The sequence below is a fragment of the Chenopodium quinoa genome, unplaced genomic scaffold (assembly GCF_001683475.1).
Source record: "Chenopodium quinoa cultivar QQ74 unplaced genomic scaffold, ASM168347v1, whole genome shotgun sequence".
Lineage (NCBI taxonomy): Eukaryota > Viridiplantae > Streptophyta > Magnoliopsida > Caryophyllales > Amaranthaceae > Chenopodium > Chenopodium quinoa.
In genome coordinates, this window is record NW_018743689.1 from 2,008,637 (window position 1) to 2,030,310 (window position 21,674).

General features: G+C 38.6%; 2 protein-coding genes across 2 annotated transcripts; both read left to right on the forward strand.

The window, feature by feature from the left end:
- Window positions 1-19,737: 19,737 nt before the first annotated feature.
- Window positions 19,738-20,661, forward strand: LOC110683652. The gene is made up of 2 exons (XM_021860044.1): window positions 19,738-19,792; window positions 19,895-20,661. The coding sequence occupies exons 1-2, from the start codon at window positions 19,738-19,740 to the stop codon at window positions 20,659-20,661; spliced, it is 822 nt and encodes a 273-aa protein (XP_021715736.1).
- Window positions 20,662-20,706: 45 nt separating this feature from the next.
- On the forward strand, window positions 20,707-21,660 carry LOC110683653. Its single transcript, XM_021860045.1, has one exon. The coding sequence runs from the start codon at window positions 20,707-20,709 to the stop codon at window positions 21,658-21,660; it is 954 nt and encodes a 317-aa protein (XP_021715737.1).
- The last annotated feature ends 14 nt before the right edge of the window (window positions 21,661-21,674 follow it).

Sequence of the window (21,674 nt, forward strand, 5' to 3'; positions counted from 1 at the left end):
GCAAAACGAAATCAGCCAAAAAAAAAGAACAAGTCTTACCCCATTAACCAAATCAGCCACCCCAGATCATTATATCTTCTTAATATCCATTTATATGAAATTCCCCCAAAAAACCCCATTAGACTACTCCAATACAATCAATATTCAGTACTTCTAGGTTTCAAAAAAAATAAAATAAAAAAATCAAATTTGCTAAACAAAATCCATTAGCTGTTTAATTCTAAGAGTTAATAGAGCAGAAACTTCATCTTCCATGGCATCAAATACAAATTTCCAAACACAAAAGCAAAAACTTCAAATTTAATTAACCCAAAACGATAATTCGTTGAATACCTTGAAGAGAATTTCGAGCAATCAGCTCAAGGAAGGGACATGCAAGATGAAATTGAGGTTGCCTTTGCCGCTATCAGCCACCACCGCCTTCAGCCACCACCGCCGGAGTGCCGCCTTCGTGATTTCTTTGCTTATTTTCCTCTTACAATTTTGGAGTATTTTTTTCGTTATTTTCGTCTCAAAATTTGAAGTATTTTTGGAGAATTGAAGTTATGAGATCTGAGAAGATGGGGAAAATAGTGAGAAATTGACAATGGGGAAAATGGAGAAAAAGGGGTATTGAAAGGTACTGTATGTCTTTCTGTAAGTGAGAATTGAGAATAGAGGGAAGAACGTGTTCAAACTATTTGGTGAAAAAAATAGAGGGAAGAAATGCGCGCTTATTCTATATTTTCATGATACAACACATGTCGTTGCAATAGCTCTCATTCATGTTAAAACAGCTAGGCTATTGCAACGGTTCTTTACAGCCGTGGCAATAGCTATACCTCTAAGAACATTAGTGTTAAATCCGTGGCAATAGCCTACTCTATTGCAACGACAATTAGAATACCGTTGCATTAGCCTTTATTAGGCCGTTACATTTGGTCAAAAATGTAGTAGTGAAGTACCCCATGGTGTTATGAAGGTTGTTTTCTCCATGTCTTCTTCTGCCATGAGAATCTGATTATAGCCTGCGTATCCATCCATGAACAAGAGAAGTGCGTGATTTGCTGTGTTATCCACCAGAATATCAATGTGTGGTAAAGGGAAGTCGTCCTTTAGACTTGCCTTATTTAGATCTCGATAGTCGACACACATTCTTACCCTTCCATCCTTTTTCGGAACTGGGACGACGTTGGCGACCCATTCGGGGTATTTGGATACCTTGATGATGCCTGCAGTTATTTGTTTTTGAACTTCCTCTTTTATTTTAAGAGCTATGTCGGGTTTAATTCGACGTAACTTTTGTTTTACAGGTTTCATTCCCGTAATTAGTGGTATAGTGTGTTGAGCAATTTCTCTATTAATGCCTGGCATATCTTCGTATGACCAAGGGAATACATCGATGAATTCTTTAAGGAAGTTAATTAAATCGGTTCTTTCTTATTCATTAAGTGTTAGTCCGATTTTAAATTCTCTTTATTGGTTGAATCATTTGAAATATCAACCGTCTTAGTTTCTTCAATTATCGGTGTTTTCTTTTCAAGTGTTTCCATTGCTTTAATAAGTTCTTTTTATTTTTCATTGTTAGTTAAGTAATGCTCGTCATCTTGGGTTAAAGAAGAACACAAGGAGTAAGGAGAAGAAGTCATATTATTATACTATGAGATCATTATATCAAAGAGTGATATGTCCTCAGGGACTTGATAACTAACTATTCTAGGGGAAGGGATAGAAAGAGGAGGTGCTACAACTAAAGACTTAGATGACTCTATAGGGAGAGACTCTGACTCTGACTCTGACTCCGACTCAGACGACTCTTTGAACATCGGTCCTTGCCCTGTCGTGATGGAGATCTTTCTTCCACTTGGAGTAGTCACCTTGACGGTCTTGCGCCACCCTTGTAGTGATCCTTCCGTTGGAGTGATTAGCTTCGAGGGATCGAAGATTTCTCTTTGTAGGACTGTCTGAATGAGCGAGGAGTTATCCCCTTTATATGTCGGCTCATCCTTTTCTCGCCCAAATAATAATCCCATGACATTAAAGTCAAAGCGTGGGGGTGCTTTCTCCTTATGGACAGGAGTTGGGATTTCTTCTGTGAAATAGCAATCTAAGAAAATTTCGAATCCCGGTTGCCTTATGCCATTTACGACAAATGGTTCGGGAAATTTGTAGCATGGATAGTCCTCTCCTTATTTTATAAATTGCCCATTAAGGGTAAGAGGGTAGTGATCCATTGGGATTGATTTCTTTTGAATGTGAGCGTCCCTACGTGCCTTCGACTTTTCCTAGGCTCGCTTGAGATCTTTCCGAGTTGGTTTGAAATCAAGTCCGAAAGTGTCTAATTTAGGGAGGCCAGGTGATTCCAACGGTTTCTCTATTCCTTTCTTCTTTCCTAGTATCATCCCAGGAAAATGTCCTTGCTTCTTCAGAACAGCATTCACGATCATGTTGGAATGGGGGTCGTGGCAGAGAGGGGTCCTTTCATCCTCCTCGATTAAGGAGACCTCTTCATTAAAGCCCCACAAATCTTCATCGTCTTTATCGTGCTCCACATTAATTATTGGATTTTCTAGAGATTTAATTCTCATAGGCGAAGCATCGATGGTAATAGGAATTCCTCCAATTATAGCTTTTACTTGTTGGTGGAGAGATAAGGGGACGACCTTTAGGTCATGAAGCCAAGGGCGTCCCAACAAAAGATTGAATGAAGCTTTAATATCTACTACTTGGAAAGTAGTAGCGTGTTCTATCGCTCCCGCCGTTACATTCATAGTAATCTTACCAAGAGCTTGACGACGAGTGTTTTCATAGGCTCTTATTCCTTGCATTGACGGGGTTAAGTCTTCATCCCTTATGCCTAACATCCTCGCAGTTCTAAGTGGACAGACATTAATGGCTGATCCATTGTCTACAAGAGTCATAGGGACGTTCATTCTCTTGCAAACCACTGCGAGGTTTAATGCCTTATAGTGTTTGTCACCTTCTGGGGGCAAATCATTGTCGGAAAAGGTGATCAAGTTGATGGGACTAGGGATATCACTCGTGAGGAAATTAGCCAACCCCTCAGGAGTGGTGTTAGAATCTATCCCTATTTTATCCAAGGCATTCATTACGGCCAACCTATGTTCTCGAGACGTTGCCAGAAGCTTCCATACGTTCATTTCAACTTTAGTTTTCTTGAACTGCTTGACGATGTCATTATTTCTATGATAGGTATGGGAACTTGCTGTGTGGTTGGCATGAGTTGTGTCGAAACAGGAGGTTACATTCTCCCGGATTGTGAGGACGTCTTTTGATGAATCTTCTTCTACCCAAAAGTCATCGATGACATATGACACCGAAGATGGAGGTCCTACCATGTCTTTTAAATAGACGTCTACTTCGTTGCTGTCCCAAACTCCATTAATATTTTCATCCTCTTCTTGTGGAGCTTGGACTAGCTTCTTATCATCAATCATTTTCTGAATTAAATCCTTGAATTTAAAATAGTTTTCGATAGTATGACCCCCTGATTGATGATATTGAAAATAATATCTATGTGTCCTTTTTAATGATTCAAACGGTCTCGGTTCGAGAGGTTTGATCTCGCAACTCTCGGAGAGCATTTTGAACATTTGTACATATGGAATCCCAATCGGAGTGTAGAGTCTATTACTCTTCTTGGGTTCATCGATTACTTGCACAGAAAAGTGTTTCCTCGTTCCCTTACTAGCTAGATGTAATGGGATCTTGTTGGTTTCCACAAGATCTTAAATGAGGTTTTGAAACCTGTAGCATTCATTTGTGGTATGACCGTTTCCTCGATGGTACTTGCAGTAGGACTTGGGATCCCACCTTGAAGATCGATTTTTTGGTGTTGGATCCTAAGTAGGGCCAATAGGTTTGATTAGTCCTTGATCATAGAGATGATAAAAAATAGCATCATAGGCCATTCCCATGGGTGTGAACTCTCTCTTAGGTTTATTTTTCGAGAGTGGAACCTCGTCATATTTCTTCTGAAGTTCTTTAACAACTTTGAGGGCTTCACGTAGCAAGTGTGATCCTTCCATCATAGTCAGTGTAAGAAATTGTAAGTCCTCTTTACTTGCTAATTCTGGAAGGTTATCCATGACGTCGAAAAAGATCTCCTCCTCTTCTTCGATAGCATGGATTTCTTTGACAGATTTGATGAGAGATGAGGGATCAACCTCATTTTCCTCATCAGAGATGGCCAAGGACTGAGCGAGAGGCGCATTATCAATACTTGGCTTCTTACTGGCTGGGGACAATGGTAGCTTGTTGTTGTCAATTAAGTCTTGGATAACTTCTTTAAGCTTTCAACAGTTCTCGGTAAGATGGCCCCTACCTTGATTATACTTGCAATGTGCATTGGGGTTCCAGTTAGCCGTCCTCTTCTCAACTGGTGGGTCCCCAAACGGTCCAATAGGAGTTATAAGACCTTTTGCATTTAATCGGTCAAATGCGGTGTGATAACTCATGCCAATAGGAGTAAAGTTCCTCCTAAATGGTTTCTTTTGTCCTTGATTATTCATAGCAAGGACTTCACTTAGGTTAGAAGTGCTAACATTGTTTGAGTGGGTTGTTTGGAAGAAGAAGGATTGTCGTTCTTCTTGCCTTTCCAGCCACTGTTGGAGTAATTGTTGGCAGCTTTCAACTTAGCCAGGTCGTCTTCAATATTAATTCCAATGTCGTAGACGGCCTTGAAGGTATGGATATTATTATGATATTTGAGATGCTTGGAGTACTTTTCTTGAAGTTTTTTGATGAACAAACTTACAGACTCTTTTTCACTGGGCACCTCAATCATCTTAGCCGAGGTTTCTCTCCATTTGTTAAAGAAGGAGGTGAAGCCTTCATTCTCCTTCTGCTTGAGGATTTCAAGTTTCCTATGGTCGGTCTCAACTTGAATATTGAGTTTATATCTATCAACGAAAGCATTTGCTATGGACTCCTAGGTGGAGGTTTTTTTTTTCTCGAGAGAAAAGAACCATTGCTGGCAAACGGTTTCGAGAGATAGTGAGAACAGAGAGGGGAACACTTTCTTGTCGATACCCTTAATACTCATTATTGTTTCGAAGGCTCTTAAATGAAAATAAGGGTTATCGGTTGCTTTGAATTTCGGGATGTCGTTGGCATTGAAGTTCTGCGGAAGAAGATCCTTGTCCACCGAGACCCCTTGTGAGCTAGTCCCTTGAAACTTGTAGTCACTAGATAGCTTGCTCAGACTCTCTTGCATGAGGTACATCTGTTGTTGTTTCACAAGATCATCGATCTTGAGGGTTAGAATCTTAAATGCCTCAGTCACGGTGACCAGTTGGTTCCTGAGCTCATTGACTTCTTCTTGTGTTGCCATTACTGTCCTAGCTTTCCTCTTACGAGCGATGGGTTTTTCGAAAAGTTGGACTTGTACAAAAATATTGTCTTATATTAACCGCCCTTTCTTTCTTGACCACGCGCTGTAATTTAAACCATTTTTGTTTTAATTATTTGACTCAAATCGACCTTGACTTTACGGTTTTAAAGAGGAAAAGTAAAAATAGGTGCATATTTTTGGCAAAAATAAGGTATATATTTTTAGGAATCAAGTATGGTATTTAATCAAGTGATTTAAATTGGAGGATTAATATCCGACTTACCCACTTTAAAAAAATGACGGAAAAAAAACGCGCATACAAAACTTTCTTAGACATGGTCAAAAGTGTGCATTAGGGTGTGCGTTATGTGGTGAGTGTAAGTGACATGCTTTGACTTTTGTGTAAAACCATGGAATTATTGCCTAGACTCAATTAAAGACTTAGCAAGGCATTATTAACAATAAAAATTAACCGAATAATTTAGCAAACTGTTTAATTGGACACAAAGTGATGACTCGAGCAATAAACCGAACTGTCGTCAAAACGACAGGACTGGCGCCTCTCTTTGCAGTGTAGCGCCAGACGACAAGATTGTCGCCAGGCGCCACACTCCACGGAGTGGCGCTACAGTTCAAACTTTGGCACCATTGCTGGAGCGTCGATCTGAAACTGTTTTCGGTATTATTGCTCAACAGGGGTATACCTAAAGTCGTACTAAGTCAACTCTGATTAAAATATTAGACTTTATTTACTCAAATTAATTAATTAGTTAATTAATTAATTAGGCAAAGTTGTTTTAGTCATTAATTTATTTAATCTTAGCACAAGTCAAACAACAGTTAGGAAAAACACATGGAGTATGCACAACAAATAATGCACAATTAGTCAAGTAGGCACAATATGATGCAATGAGTTTGCAACCTAACCATGGCTCTAGTTCTCTAAAGTCCGGGATATGGGTTAGTCAATAGAGGGTCCATGGTTAATTGTCCAGATGCACCGCGTGGAATCCTAACCGTGAAGGGTTGGCGCGAGTCGATGGGACCCCGCGAATTTAGAAAAACTCGCTTCCATGGTTTGGTGAATTCAACATTCTCGGATGTACCGTTTGTTGCTCAGAGCGTTCAATCAGGTAGATGGAGCATGAATTCCCAGAGGGTTATGCCCATATGTAGAACACATATGGGTTTCAGAAAAGTGAGAAAAACTCAATCAGGAAGTAGGATCGAGCAAACAATACTAAAAACTGGTCAAAATTAGAACGCATATTTCTGGCTCGGTATTAGAAGAACTTGGCGCCAGCAAACAGAGGTCGGCGCCAGCTTTTGGCTTTAGCGCCTGGCGACAGAGGCTATCGTCTGGCGCTAAAGTCAAAATACTGCCGCTAATCTTTGTTCGCTGACGCTAGTTCCTACATGCCTCAGCAGCTTTCTGTGCTCGATAAAATTTTCCAGTTTCGCGTAGTGTTATTTCGATCCTAGTTGTGAAAGATATTCCTCAAATTTCCTACGTGTAAAAATCCTATGTTTTAACTCATTACGGATGGTCTTTCCAATGAGATATTTTTTATGCATATGACAATAATGTTAATCAAAATATCGCACATGAAATATTTAGAACTTTTCGAGTCTCATTCACTCATTCTAAATCATTGCCAAAATAAACTTCAGGAATTAAAATAGAAATCTCCCCAGCAGAGTCGCCAAAAACTGTAGGGAATATTTCAAGCGTTATCCCTAGCTTGAACCCCACTGTGATCTTACACTAAAGTACGGTGGCGTCCAATGGGAAAGAAGATAGAGCAAAAGAGTCACCAACAAGTTTTAGGAACTTGTAAACCGTTCACGAGGTGAAGGTTACACCCCTTAACGATCCAAGAGATCGTTAACTCTAATAGGTCTTGAACCATGACTGATAGTTCGGGGATGAAGGTACAAATCCAATCTAAAAGAGATTGAACCTGCCCTAATAATAGGCCTCTACTTTATTCTGATCGTATTCATGTGCGCATTCTGACTAACATGCAATCAATAGAATTAACCCTAAGCCTGTTTATCTATGTTGGTTGAATATAAATGCACAAATAAACTATTATTGGAGATCACTTGAATTATAATCAAATTAACCCTAAACAAGATTATTAATTATCTTATATAAGCGTGATTACAAGTACCAATTCTCTTTAAACATGCATAAAAGGCGTGATCAAGCAATATCAATAAATATGATATCAAGCAACATAATCATAATCATAATAATCATCAAAATAATAATTATAATAATCATTAAATCATAATCAAAACAATTATAAAAATTATCATGAATCATGTTAAAGCATAATAATAGAAAGATCCTAGGCATGATACTAACAAGATTAATAACAAACCCTACCATGTCACTAAACAATAAAAATTAAAGCTTTAACCCTAACATGATACTAACGATCATAAATATTAGGAAGAACATAAAAGACATCATACTTTTAATCATACTTGATATTAAAGTTACCCTAGACATGATACTAGGAAGATCAAAACGCCCTAACATAACATTAGGAATCACAATAACAACCTAAGCATGATTTTTACACAATAACATCAATAAAAACCATTAAAGCACTTACTTGGATGCCTCGTACCTCTTTCTAATAACAAAATACACACGTTAGTAACTTCAAGGAAATAATAATCAAAACAATTAAATTAAATAATTGAAATAAAGATTTGGGACCAAACCCTCAGAAATTAAAACCTTTCACGTCTAAGGCGAAGGCAACTTTGAATTTGGCTAGGTGTATCTAGGTCTTGTGAATGCGGAATTTTTTAAGAAAGAGTAGGTTTAGAAAAGAGAGAGAGTGAAGCTTTAGCTTAGAGAGAGTTGATGATTTTAGATTGGAGATTCTAGATAAGAATTGATGAATGAAAACGGAGTTTTTTAGAAGGATATTTATAGAGAAAATCATCCAAAAAGATAGAAAATCAAAACAGAGTTCTGACGCGTAAAAACGAGGTTAGCGCCAGACGCTGACATTAGCGCCAGGCGCTAACGCTAGCGCCAGGAGCTAATGATTGGCGTTTGGAGCTGATTAAATTTCTGACGCGTTTTCTAAAATCAGATAGAAATTAACCGTGCAAGAGGATAAAATCGTATTTTCCTCAAAAACATTATTTTATTCTGATTAAAACTCTAAAAAGTCAACAAAAGTCAATTTATCAATGCTAATTGAATTAGGAATGAAAAGATTCTTCTAGAAGAATCTAGAAGACTTATCCATTCCTAATTGAATTAGGAATGATAAATCCATATTAGGCCCTCCTCTAGATCATTGGGCCGCATATAAGGCTCAAACCGGGCCCAGTTTAGTAATTTGGCAATAACTTCCTCAATATTCATCGGAATTGGGCTTATAATATATCGTTGGAAAGCGCTTTTCAAGCCCTATCCAACTACACTACTATTGGACCCATATCATGGACCAACCAAACTGGATTGGATGTCTTCTTAAAATAGGTTTTCAAAAACAGAGAGTAGAGAAAAGAAATTAAAACTATCCGCAATACTAGACTTTCCACACTTTCACTTCATTTGATTACGATTCAACGTGAAAGATACTCATCATCGGGTTTGTTTTTGGGGAGACACAAATGGGTGTCTACAGGCCCCGACCTCTACCGGCGCCTGCAATCCTCCCCCACTTGATCCACCAGCATCTGTTGGCCCCTGTCTAGCAACAGTTGGCCCCTGTCTAGCAACGGTTGCCCCCTGTCCTGCAGCAGTTGGCCCCTGTTCAGAACCCTTGTTCGTAGCCTCTGTCTTGGCCACCTTGGTGGGTCTCTTCCTAGCCCCTAACCGAAGAGGAGTTTTGTTGACGCTTGTGCTCTATGCGATGTTGCCCTCTGGGTTTTGTTTCTTAAAGTTAGCAATGTCTTTAGAAACATCATTCACCTGACCCTGTAGGCCCTTGCATATGGACAGATGGTCGTTTAATTGCTCTTTTAACATCTTCTCGTTGAACTGAAGGAATTCTAACTCTGAGTATTTGGGTTTTTCTGACCCTGTTTACCCTTGTTTTGTTTCACCATTTTTGGTGTTATGTAAAGGAAAAACAAAATGGCATAAGAGAAGGTACAAATTATGAAAATGGAGAGCAAGAGGAATGACAAAGATGAAGATTTACAAAATATCAAAGTCATATATATAGGGTGGGAGGAGGTAGTTATATGATCATGGGATGATGTCATAACCGCTCCAATTCCCTCATTCAGTTTCCCTTTGTCTTCGCGCCAATTGATGTGAGGAATTAAAAAATGTACCATTTATTGTACCCAAATCTGTAGATGGCACTTACGTGATGTAGTAATGTACCACTATAAAAATTTATTTTAAACACCTTTGAATAAATTCTTTCGTGATAAAAGGACCAAACTTGACGATTATTTTTTAAAACTAATTTTGTTCTAATGGACGGTTTTTTTTTTTACCAAAAAAAATGTAATAAAATTTTCACCATAATGTATCCTTTAGTTAACATTTTTTCTTAAATACTCGTATCTCTAATTGGCTTATTTTGAACAAACAAACTTTATTTGCGGATATTTTTAATAACCATCTCTTAAATTAAGTAGAATTTCGTTTCCAAGATCCATGTACTCCGTATATATTACCAGTTCACCACAAAACATACCTAAGTATGACATAATCTAAATAAGAGCATGTGCATCAAACGGTCTATAATGATAGTTTGATATAACAAGGAATAGCGATTAAGTTTATATGAAATATGTGGTACTATTTGTTATTGTCATTGTACCACTGGGTAACTAAAGGGTGATTATAGGGTTGTAAAATGTTCCTTTAACGAGGCCACAGTCTAGGGTACTCAACGTGCAAGGTAGTAACCTTAACGTGATTGGTTGAATTAGGAAAAAAAATATTGCTAACATCATTGGTTCCATTAACGATGGTGAACAATGTTTAAAGTAGAAACGATAAAAATGCATTTTATTTAATTAATATATAAAACACTGAATTACAAACACGACACGATAAAATAGTAAAAACTCATAGAAAACTGCACTACATCAACGTCGCTTCATTTTCCTTCAGGTACTTCTCCAGGGCTAGATGTTCAGCCTTCTGTTTCACACAGCGCTTCTCAGAACCGTATGCAACACCATGGGAATGTTGAAGAAGAGAGCTGTAAGTGTAATACTTAACCTTCTTCCCAAGGCAGAAGGGACACCTCATCCCCTGGGTAGACTTACGTACCTTAGTCTTCCCAGTCGTTAAAGCTTGGTATGGTTTTTCGGAGCATTCCTCAAGCTCCAACTCACTGTAGACGGTTTCATCACTTGAACTAGACATAGCTTTTTTTAGTTTTTCCTTGTGTGAAGCTCAGACTAATTGTGGCTCTTCACTTTGTTCATGTTGTGTATTTATAAGTGGGTGAGTGTTGTGTGTTCTGAAAAATAGTTAATTCCAAGGTCCAAATACATTGACTCGAGTCACCGTTTGTACCACTGTATGGATTTCTGTTGCAAAGTGAAAGTTAGAATACGTTGAACGTTACATCATACTGATTTTGACTAATTAATTCATAACTACGTCCATTTGTGATTCCGATGTTGATTACGACCTTTCATTCCGAATTTGCAAAGTCATTGCGACTAACGATGTTGATTAGGCCCTAATTAAGTCGTAATGTTAAGATAACATATTAAGAACTCAGCGGTACAACTTCTGTGCTACTCTGAACTCAGCCATTTTTTAATATTTCAACGTCATTGAGTTGTTTAATCTTCTGCCATCATCTGTTTACACGTTTTCACTATGAGAGTAATCTGCTGACCTCATTTGCTTAGTGTCAGTGGAATGTGTTGCCACATCAAGTTGATTCTTACATCAAGTTTAACGTCGTATCTTATGTACCATTCAACACAAGATGATACATAATTTCATCCAGTTTGTACCAATAAGAGTATGATGGTACACTTATCGGTCACAGGGTGTCTTCAAACACCAACACATGTAGTAATTGTATTATGGGCACTCAATTAATAGATAATTAAAGTCAAGCTACATGCATGGACAACCATTTGGACTTTTATAATGTAGGTATTAATAATTTAGTCATAATACGCAAATTATCTCTTATACATAAGTCACTTTGTTGAGTAAGTTTATATGAGTAATGTATATAGCCTTTGTACTTGTGTAGGTTGCATTCAGAATAGTTCTTGTGTGTTATAGTTATTGTTACATACGTACAACTGATAAACCAAATATGCACCGTGTGGAGTAACATGTGTCTTGCGTGTGGCATATACATTTTAAACCAATGCAAACGGAATTAGTTAGCCTCCCTTTTCCATTCAAGTGTATGCCTTGACAATTAGGGTACCATAAAGACAGGTAGGGTACCATTGTAATAAATGTGGTACATTAGACCATTACAGTTGTATCATTGAGACGGTAGTGGCTATTACTGTGGTTAAAGTAGTATCAGAACCTAGAGGATTTGTGCCATTGAGTGTCCTTAAAATTATGTTAAAACACATGCAATGAGTAATTAGTTAATAAAACCTACATGTATTAACACTAGTTATTGAACTCGATAAGTACGTAGTAAGCAAAACTACTACACTTACAATTAATTAGTTTTCATTGCATTGGAAGAGTTTTGTCATGAACCAATGTAACTAAATAACGTCCATCTGTTGTCGGTGTGTGAGTCAAATTACTATTGGTCCGTTCTTACTTTTAGGTTCTCACTCGTGTATGGGTAGAATACGTAATCAAATTCGACACAATTTATTGTGGTAGATGCTTGCATGTGTATAACACCTAATCAAATTCTAAGTCACATATAGTTGGACTTCACATTTTCCTAGCTCACCTTTTTTTTACAATGACACGTATGAAGACCATTTAGTGGTACAATTAAACGTTGTTATTTCCTGAGTGGTACATATATATACCATTTCCCGCGAATAAGTGCTTCTTTTTACAAGACAGCTCCTGACCTAGTGCTGTAAATGTCGTAGCCTACTATAGTAGGATTACCACGGTAACATGGTAAATTGTCAAATTTTCAAAATTAAAATTTCCCCTCTAATAACAGTAGATCTATTCTTCTTTTAACTTAACTCACACTCACCCCTCACTCACCTCAATTTGCTCCAATTTGCTAAGGTACATCATCTTCATCATCATTGCTCTCAATCCTATTCTAACCCTGTGTAGACATATTTGAGTTTTCTTAAAAACAATGGAGAATTTTCATCTACTGCCCGTTTCCTTTGTTCATGTTGTACCGCACCCACACTTGCCTATAATGTACTTCCAGAAATCGGAGCGGGAATTCAACGAATTAAACTTAAATGTTGTGAATTATTTCAAGACAACTAACCACTTAGTAACTTGTTCTTTCCCCCCTATCAAAAACTTGAGGGCACGTCTTCGTCAGGGAATGTGTTCCCCAACTCAATTCATGGTTCTCGAAGACGGCAGCCCTGTTCTCGGCCATTTACCCCTTTTAGAGGATTTAGTGGGCTGCTACAATAAAGGAGCAGTTGTAATAATATTGTGGCTGCTCCAAGCCTTCAATTCCTCTTCGTCGTTGCGCACGATACCCACCGCATTGGTTGAAGCAATTGATTTGGAGCCCGTTGTCAACATATTCGAGGTACCCACATATGCCTTCCCTATGATGTGAAGAAATATATTTGTCGGGTCATACACGGATACGCTCCATGTATTGAAGGTCGTCGACGGACATACCCAGATGAGGCTCAATATATCGGGGTGCACGATTAAGCCCAAGGTCCACCAAATTCTCCCTATCCGAAAGAGATACCACCGTGTTAGTTACACTGGAGAGTATGTGGCCTCAAGAATTAGCCAGCAGACTACCATATGAATTGGATCGTTCGGTTTGTGTTGGAATGCCAGAGGATACACAAGGCCATTGTTTGTTCGTAACTTCAAAACCCTTCAGCAGCATTTTAACCAAATTTTAGTAATCATATTAGAAGCTCGTGTAGGCAACCACTACGCAAACAACGGGCTGTTGGCTGATATCCTAGGTGACTATGAAGTCGAGGCAATTGTTCTAGACAACAACCCAGGTAGGGTGTTAGTGTTATGGAGGCCAAGGGAACTTACTGTTAATTTCTTGTACACATCAACAAGGGCAGAGGGAATGCTTTTGGATGCCGTATTTCTGGTATGTCCTGTCTTAGCTTCACATAATATGGACCACTTATTAATATAACTAATTAATCTGTTTCTAAGTTTTGTTAACAAAAACATTTTTTATTTTGTAGTCGTCAATTCCAACATGGCCTTCCATCCCACCCCCTCAGCAAGAAGAACTGAACAACGACCCATTAGCTCAGACGTGGAGCCTGACATAAACAGCAACTGGTTCGCATCAGGCTTGGCTTTTGATGGGTCGCACCACGAGCAGTTTGGGAAGGACCTTTGACGTGGAGGTGATACTGCGGCAAGATGGCGACGTCAAGGGTAATGGTTCTTCTATTTACTTTAAATTAATTTTACTTGGGTTGTACTTTAAGCAATCTTTTCTGATGTATTTCTTTAGTAAAGACTGAGTCAAATGCGCTAAACAATCAAATTATTAGTACGCCACTCGTTGGTCAGACTTCCCCCTTTTTAAAATTGTGTTGTTTTTTTTAATGAAATTCTGTATTACTAAATCTTAGTGGTATATTACTACACACTGAAAAGTAGTACTAATGTTGTAATGATGTCCAGTGGTAGTTTAAAATTATGGAAAACACACATAACACCAGCGGTACAATAACAGGTCAATATATGTACTACTAAATTGGAGATTGTGCAAAAGGTGTTATGGTGTGCTATATATTATTTTAACCCAAAAATTGGCGGATTAAATCAGTACATTTCCCGCCCTCATCCAAGGTTACCCTCCCTTATATTTACCCCCCTTTATTTTACCCCAAAAAAGGATGAAAAGAGGAAAGCCAAAAATATATTCAACGTCTTTTAAAATTTCAGTAATTGCAATGTCCACTATGTCTTCAGCCTCTTCTTGAAGCCGGTGTATTCGTCGTCCTTGTTCTACCCCGGATATCTCGTGGATATCAGCCAAAATTTGTAACTGCTTGGGGGATGAGTCAACCCTTGTGGAATTTCTCATATCTATGTCGGAATTGAATCCGAAGAGGTCGTATTACAAATGTCGCCACTGCGGGTACTGGGAATGGGCTAGGGAACCTGACCTCGTCAAGGACAGTCCACCGAACAATATTGGGGGCGTTGTCATTAGGGTGGAGATGTTGGAGAAACAACACGTCAACATCGTCAAAATTGGGCTTACCATATTAGTAATTGTTCAGTTTTTATGTTTAAAATATTAAACTAGTAGCACCCTTTTATCAAACGAGTACTAGGGTTGAATTGCATATTGTAAAATCTATGTATTTTTGATTAACTCTTGCAATTCAGGGTGGAACAAATTTTTTAGTCCCAGCTTCATGGCAGAAGAAAAGATTTTCAATGGTACATCTGTGCAGAGGTAAATGTGCTAATGAAAGTAAACTAATACATAGTCATTACTAAAACTACAGGAGGAATGTACCACCTCATGTTGAATGATACATAAGACATTGGTAACTGCATTACATGGACTTCATTTTTTTTTTTTGATGCAATGTACATCAACTTAAAACACAAAATAAATTAAAGATCCTGGCTAAGGGATTAGTAATGAAAAGTAGTAACATAATTAGTAGGCATAACTAGCAATTGCGTGTCCTAGCAGCAATCAGTCGTCGTCCAATCCAAAATCATGGTACCCTTCCCACGCATCCACGTAGGGGTCATTGTAATCAGGCGCATGTCCGTCCCAAAACTCTCCGGAATCCGGATTGACCTTGTTGTCGTACCGTTGCTTCGCCGCGTTCAACCTATTGACATACCACTGTTGTTAGTCGTCATAGACAAAGGGCTCCGTAGTAATGAGATCAAGGTGTTGCATCTCATCATACCCATTTTTAACCAACATCTTGCTCCTAAAGTACATGCATTGCTCCTCAATAGAGTGGATGATATCATAAGGATCCTCGTGAGAGAAATTCATCCACTCTACAGTGACATGAACCACGTCTTTGTCATAGTCGGACGTGAAATCATGGCCAAGTAGTAGAAGGCAGAATGTCTCACCTTCCTTACAATGGTTGTTGAGCATGTACTCAACATTTGCAGCCCAATCATAGTGGGACATAAACAGCTCCCAAAACCAAAGCCAATGGCGACAATACTATGAGGATCGCATACAATCTATCATTGTTTCATAGAATTCTTGGAGGTTGACACTAATCCCAATCTTGTGCGAATCCACTAGATAGTGCATGAAACAATATGCCTCTTTGCGAAAGTGTGCAGGACCTCCTATCTTGAATGGCGTTAGGAATGGGTACTCGGGATGAAAATCTATCCCAGTTATAGGATTTTCAAGCCCACCACGAGCTATAGTCGCCGATTGGTGTGAAAACATCATCTCTCTACCTCTTTTAGGTAGGTAGAAGTCTCGAACGACACCATTTGGATCATGAAATCCATTTTTTCATAAACTCCAACCGCTTCATAAGTCCCTTTGGTGTCTTTTGAGAAACCACTTTGTTTTCATCACTCACCTTCTTTTTAGCCACTACCCGCTTGCTCCTATTTCCCCCCATGATTTTTTTTAACAAGAACTAGTGTATATACTCAAAAACAAAGGCATGTTTGAACTAAATAGTCCTGTGTCAACGGTTGAAATACTATAAAGCAACAATAAATGATCTCCCAACTACTTTGTTAATTAAATCATTTTCTTTGCTTCGCAGTAAATGAAGGAATACACCACTACGCTAAAAAAAAAGAATACATTGGTATAAGTACTACTATATTCGAATATGATAATGTACCACTGGAATCTACCCACTCACCGCGCTGTTATTCGTTCACTAATACAAAGGGGTAACTCTCAAAGAGTTAGTTGGATAATAACTGCAAATAATAACTCCTTTTAATGCTGTAATTGTAGTGCCAAAGTCAAGTCCCAAAAGATTGTAAAAAATAATTTTACAGTGGTACTTAAAACTCCCAGTGTTGTATAAAATGTCAAGGATGGTTCATTGTGTAACATTCGCATAGTACTTGTGTTTGTTATGACAAGACAGCTATGTCCCCTACTACTTATAGAGTGAGTTCGTAGGGGTGGGTAAAAAGTTGGCTTTAATTCGAGAACACATTTAATAATTCAGTGGTGTGTACCATTCAAAATAAAATTTCACCAAAAACCATTCCAGTATAACTTTGGCACTTGTAATGTACCATTAGAAACAGATAACTACCAATAGCATAAATGTTCTACCGGTGATATTTTTAATGTAATAAAAACGTAAATAATCTACCATCGTTATTTACAATGAAATAAATTCGTTAATAATCTACCTTTGGTCATGGAAATATACTAAAACCATCCAAGAATTAACCAACAGATACATTTTGTACCAACAGCATTTCATGTCTCCCGCCGCCAATGTAAATGTACCACTTTCAATCTAGTTGCACCTATGGTAATCAACGTATGGTTTACATTGTACCAGTTAACAAAATCATTACCAATGTCAAGTAACTTGGTCACTTATATAAACCTATGTTATCAGTTGCCAAATACTCAGCATGTATACACCAAATACAGGAAATGTGCACTAACTATCCATCAGACCACCCAAAATAATTACACCATCATAATTTTAACAAATCAAAAACATTAAATTATCATTGTCACTGATTCCGCGTTGGCATCCTACAAGCTGCAGTCAACTCCCCCAAGCCCTCTTTAAGGTCGTTGCATTCACACTACACGTCGTCCAGAAACAAATTCTCCTGAGCGGGCGAGATCTTCCCCTGTATTGTATGATCTCACCCAATAAATATCTTTTTCACAATACTTCATAAAAACACAACTATATAACACTACATGACTTACCACACCAAACCTAGTTGTGAATCTTCTGGCAAAGAACTTGATACATGCCAGCATAAAACTCCACAGAATGTGCTGCACCATTGGAGGACCAAAATCAACACACAAAACAACCACAACTCTTACACTATTGACCGAATAATTACATAAGTGCTTACTTATCCCGGGGCTCTAGGACCTCAACAGTGCATCTTGTCCATGATTTGAGCTCACCTGTTGTCCACTGGGGATCATAAATTTTAAAAAGAACGTCGAGACCACTAACCTGTACATTAATAAAACGACTTAGATTTAGCCATTACTGTACAATAAAAAAGCAAGCACAATATTCATGACACACTCTATATTAATGTACCAGAAGATCCAACACTTGAGCATGTGTGCTGAATGGATCAGGGTACATAGAATCTATCATCCATAACTTCTGTCCCTTCATATCTACACCCAAGCACCACCAATGAGACTCGTCCGGGGAATCCTCGGGAACTTCCAGCACAGGGATGAACACCTAATACGAAGTGAATGCCATAACCAAGTTTAGAGTAATTACATGAAATTAAGTTAAAGCAGCAGAATCAGTACGTAACTTACCAATCGAATCTCCGATAGCTTATAGCTAAGAAGAAGTTTGCAGTACTTGTCAGCAATATGTTCTTCTTTTCCTTCATTCAACAATAATCGATTCTAAAAATTTTAACAAATAACCGTTAACAGCGGATTCATGAGTACTTGCTGCAATGCATCACTAACAAGAGAACGACCTATACAAAAACACGTACCGAAAAGCTTGGATCAAGCATAATACGTAGAAACCTACGATTTATAGTGCACTAATTCATAGCAATCTCTCTGGCTTGCTTCTTGGTGATCACATTTTATCAACACAACACCAGGGCTAAGAACCACCATCATACCATAAATTAAACAGATAATTTGATTAGAATTTTTAAATATCAACTCCGAATAAAAAATTGAACATGAACTATAAAATTTGGTACATCAATAAGGGGTAGTCAATTACCTAACTGGATCCTTCAGGTGCTTCCACCGCTTAACAAACTGGATCAATCGTGCCTCGGGTGATGTATGCCTTCTAGTCTTTGAGGCATGGCTGAACAAGGCTGCCTGTGTAGGCTTCACCACCCTCTTATCACCACTTTTCTCCCCAATCCCATTACAATCATCTTCCTCATCATATGATGAAGAATAGCTTGCCAAAATACACTGAGCAACAACCAAAACAGTTGTTCCCCTCGTTCCTAACAACCCCACAACTATTTGCGGTACAGGCTCTATGTAATCACTTTTGTCATCCTCCAATTCCGCATCGGAAGCGCTTTGAAACTCTGGCCCGCCTTTATCAACCTTTGCCCCTATTTCAGCCTCTATGGCTCCTTCCCCAACAACACCCTACATGGCTACTGCCCCAAAATCGCCCTTTTTGGCTCCTGACCCAACATCACCCCCCTCGGCTTCTGCCCAAACCTCCTCACAAGAAGGCCCTCCTTCATTTTTCCTGGATCGATGAATGATATAGATCCAATCACAGTATCCAGATCATCATCACCTGAAACTAATTCATCATCATTTTCTTCCAACCCCTTCACATTCAAAGAAATATCTACAACCTCCTCGCCCGATGCAACTTTGTGTGTCAAAGATTTATCCAACCCCTCATTTCCAGCCACATTCTCCTCACCAACTTCTGTTACTTGCCTAACAACTTCCTTAGGCCTGTTTGATTTCCTTGAGGCTTTTGATCGATCAATACCCATAGACATCATCCCATAGAAATTTTGAAGTAACTCATCAACCTTGCTATCTATAACAACCAATAGCTTTGGAGTTACCTTGTCCATGACCTAACAAGGAACACAGTAAAAACAAAAGAACCTCAAACTTTGCATTCACATATACAAAATTAACAACTCGTTTACAAAAAAATTTAAACATAAGCATTAGTAAGTTGTACCTGCTGAGCAACCTGATCCAAATAACAACTATCTGAAGGGACATCCCGATAGTCCATTGGATGTCTTTCTCCATAAGCAACATCCATCGACTACAAAAAAAACCCCAGAATTTTAACACTCATGACTTAACTTGAATCTGGAATATTAAACCCAAATAATACAAAAGGAAATAACTCATCGGGAGCCGTCCATAGTCCCCCTTTCGTTTTTTGTCGTCAGCAACAACTGCATTAATTTTTTGCTGAGACCAAGCCTTCAACCTTGGTCTCATACCCCATGACTTAGGAACACGACTAAGGTGATCAAGATAATAAATCTGTAAAGTAGATAACAAAAAAAAAAATTCAATCTATCCAAGACAACACACTCACAACACACTGCTAAGGGTTCGACCCTTTCTTTTGTGGCTCCTATGGTGAAAGATGGCAAATCTATTGCAATGTTACAACAAGCCGAAATTACCGAAGGTAATCTTAACTGGAAGAATTATGTAATTTTCTATGTCATAGGCTATTATCCTACTATAGTTGTTGTCCATAGATACATTGCTTAAAATTGGAATGTTGTAGCTAAACCCGATGTTTTTTGGCATGATGATGGATACTTTCTGATTAAATTCCAAAACTCTGATGATATGAATGTTGTTCTTAATGCTAGTCCACACATGTTCTTTGGTAAGGCGGCTATTGTTAAGCCTTGGTCTGAGAAATTTGACTTTCATGCTGAGGTTTTGAGAAATGTTCCTATGTGGGTGAAATTACCTAACTTACCTTTGAATTGTTGGGGTGTGGACACCCTGAGCAGACTGGGAAGTGTCTTAGGAGTACCTTTATGTGCTGATGAGTGTACTTCAAAGCAGTTGAGGGTTTCATTTGCTAGGTTTCTCATTGAAGTTGATGTCACTAAGACTTTACCCAAGAATATCTGGTTTGAAAGCCCAGATGGTGCTTTGATTGAACAAAAAGTTGTTTTTGAGTGGGCACCCCCCTTTTGTAGCAAATGTAACAAAGTAGGCCATGACTGTGCTAGGAAGGTGCAGCCTCAAAAGAAGCAGGTGTCTTCTAAGGAGAAGCCTACGCAAAAGGTGTGGGTTGTTAAGCCCCAACCTGCTACTGTTCCTGCACCTGGGCTTAGTGTGCCTGAGTCTGGGGGTAATGGTTCTATGCATAATGCTGGTGTGTTCACTCCTGCTCTAACTACTATGCAAGCTACTTCTGATGATGATTGGAGAATGGTGGGAAGGAAGCAAAGAAGTCATAGTAATCCTCCTGTCTTTACTAATGTTCCTCATTCTAACACTTATGCTGCCTTGCTTAAGGAGGGAGGTGATGGCTAGAGAACTTGTTCCTACCGGGGGTGATGGTAATCCCCCTCTGGGGTCATGATTGTCCTATCATGGAACATTAGGGGTCTAAATGACCCCTGCAAAGTAGTTTCTCTTAAGAAACTCCTAGCTGAACAATGTGTGGATGTTGTTGGTATTATGGAAACTAAAGTGAAGTGTGATAAGAGTGTTGAGCTTCAGAAGAAATTTGGATCTTCTTGGTCTTGGTTTTGTAACTACTCATCTTCTCATAGGGGTAGACTCTGGGTTGGCTGGTCTCATGACAAGGTTAATCTTTCAGTCATTTCCTCTCATGAGAAGTTCATTCATGTCCAGATTAGCTCCAAGGATCTTCATCATCAGATATTTTGTACCTTTGTGTATGGCTTACACTCTATTCATTATAGGTTACCTCTTTGGGATGGTATTTCTAGTATTGGAGCTGTTTCTGGGCCTTGGCTTGTTATTGGTGACTTTAATTTTGTTCTCAATTCTTATGATAGAGTTAATGGTAATGTTATCACTGATTATGAGGTCAATCATTTTAGAAGTTTTGTTGATAACCTTGATCTTTGTGAGCTTAAGAGTAACGGTTCTTTTTACTCTTGGTCTAATAAGGGTCATGTTGATGGTAGAATTGCTACAAGGATTGATAGGGGGCTTGTGAATCAGGCTTGGTTGAGCAAGTTTCCCCATGTTGAATCTATCTATCTTCCTCCTTTCCTTTCTGACCACAACCCTCTCTTGGTTGAAGTGAGTAGGTTTGCTGCTACTAAAGGGAGACCTTTTAGGTTTCTTAATTGTCTGGCTGATCATGCTGATTTCTGTTCCATTGTGGAAAAAAGCTGGCATAGTGTTACAGGTTGTTCGACTATGGTTACTATTTGGCAGAATCTGAAATCTGTCAAAAAGAATCTGAAAGATCTGAACACTAAGTATTTTGCTAATGTTGATGAGAAAGTGGATGCGGCTCTTACCTCTTTGAAAGCCATTCGGACCAGCTTGCTGTAGATTATTCTAATTCT

Bases quoted from the DNA above. Each gene is read 5' to 3' on its own strand.
- LOC110683652 (XM_021860044.1), top strand. From the start codon at position 19,738: ATGGTGAAAGATGGCAAATCTATTGCAATGTTACAACAAGCCGAAATT. The intron at 19,793-19,894 runs GTAATCTTAACT...GGAATGTTGTAG, and splicing joins ACAAGCCGAAATTACCGAAG to CTAAACCCGATGTTTTTTGG.
- LOC110683653 (XM_021860045.1), top strand. From the start codon at position 20,707: ATGATTGTCCTATCATGGAACATTAGGGGTCTAAATGACCCCTGCAAA.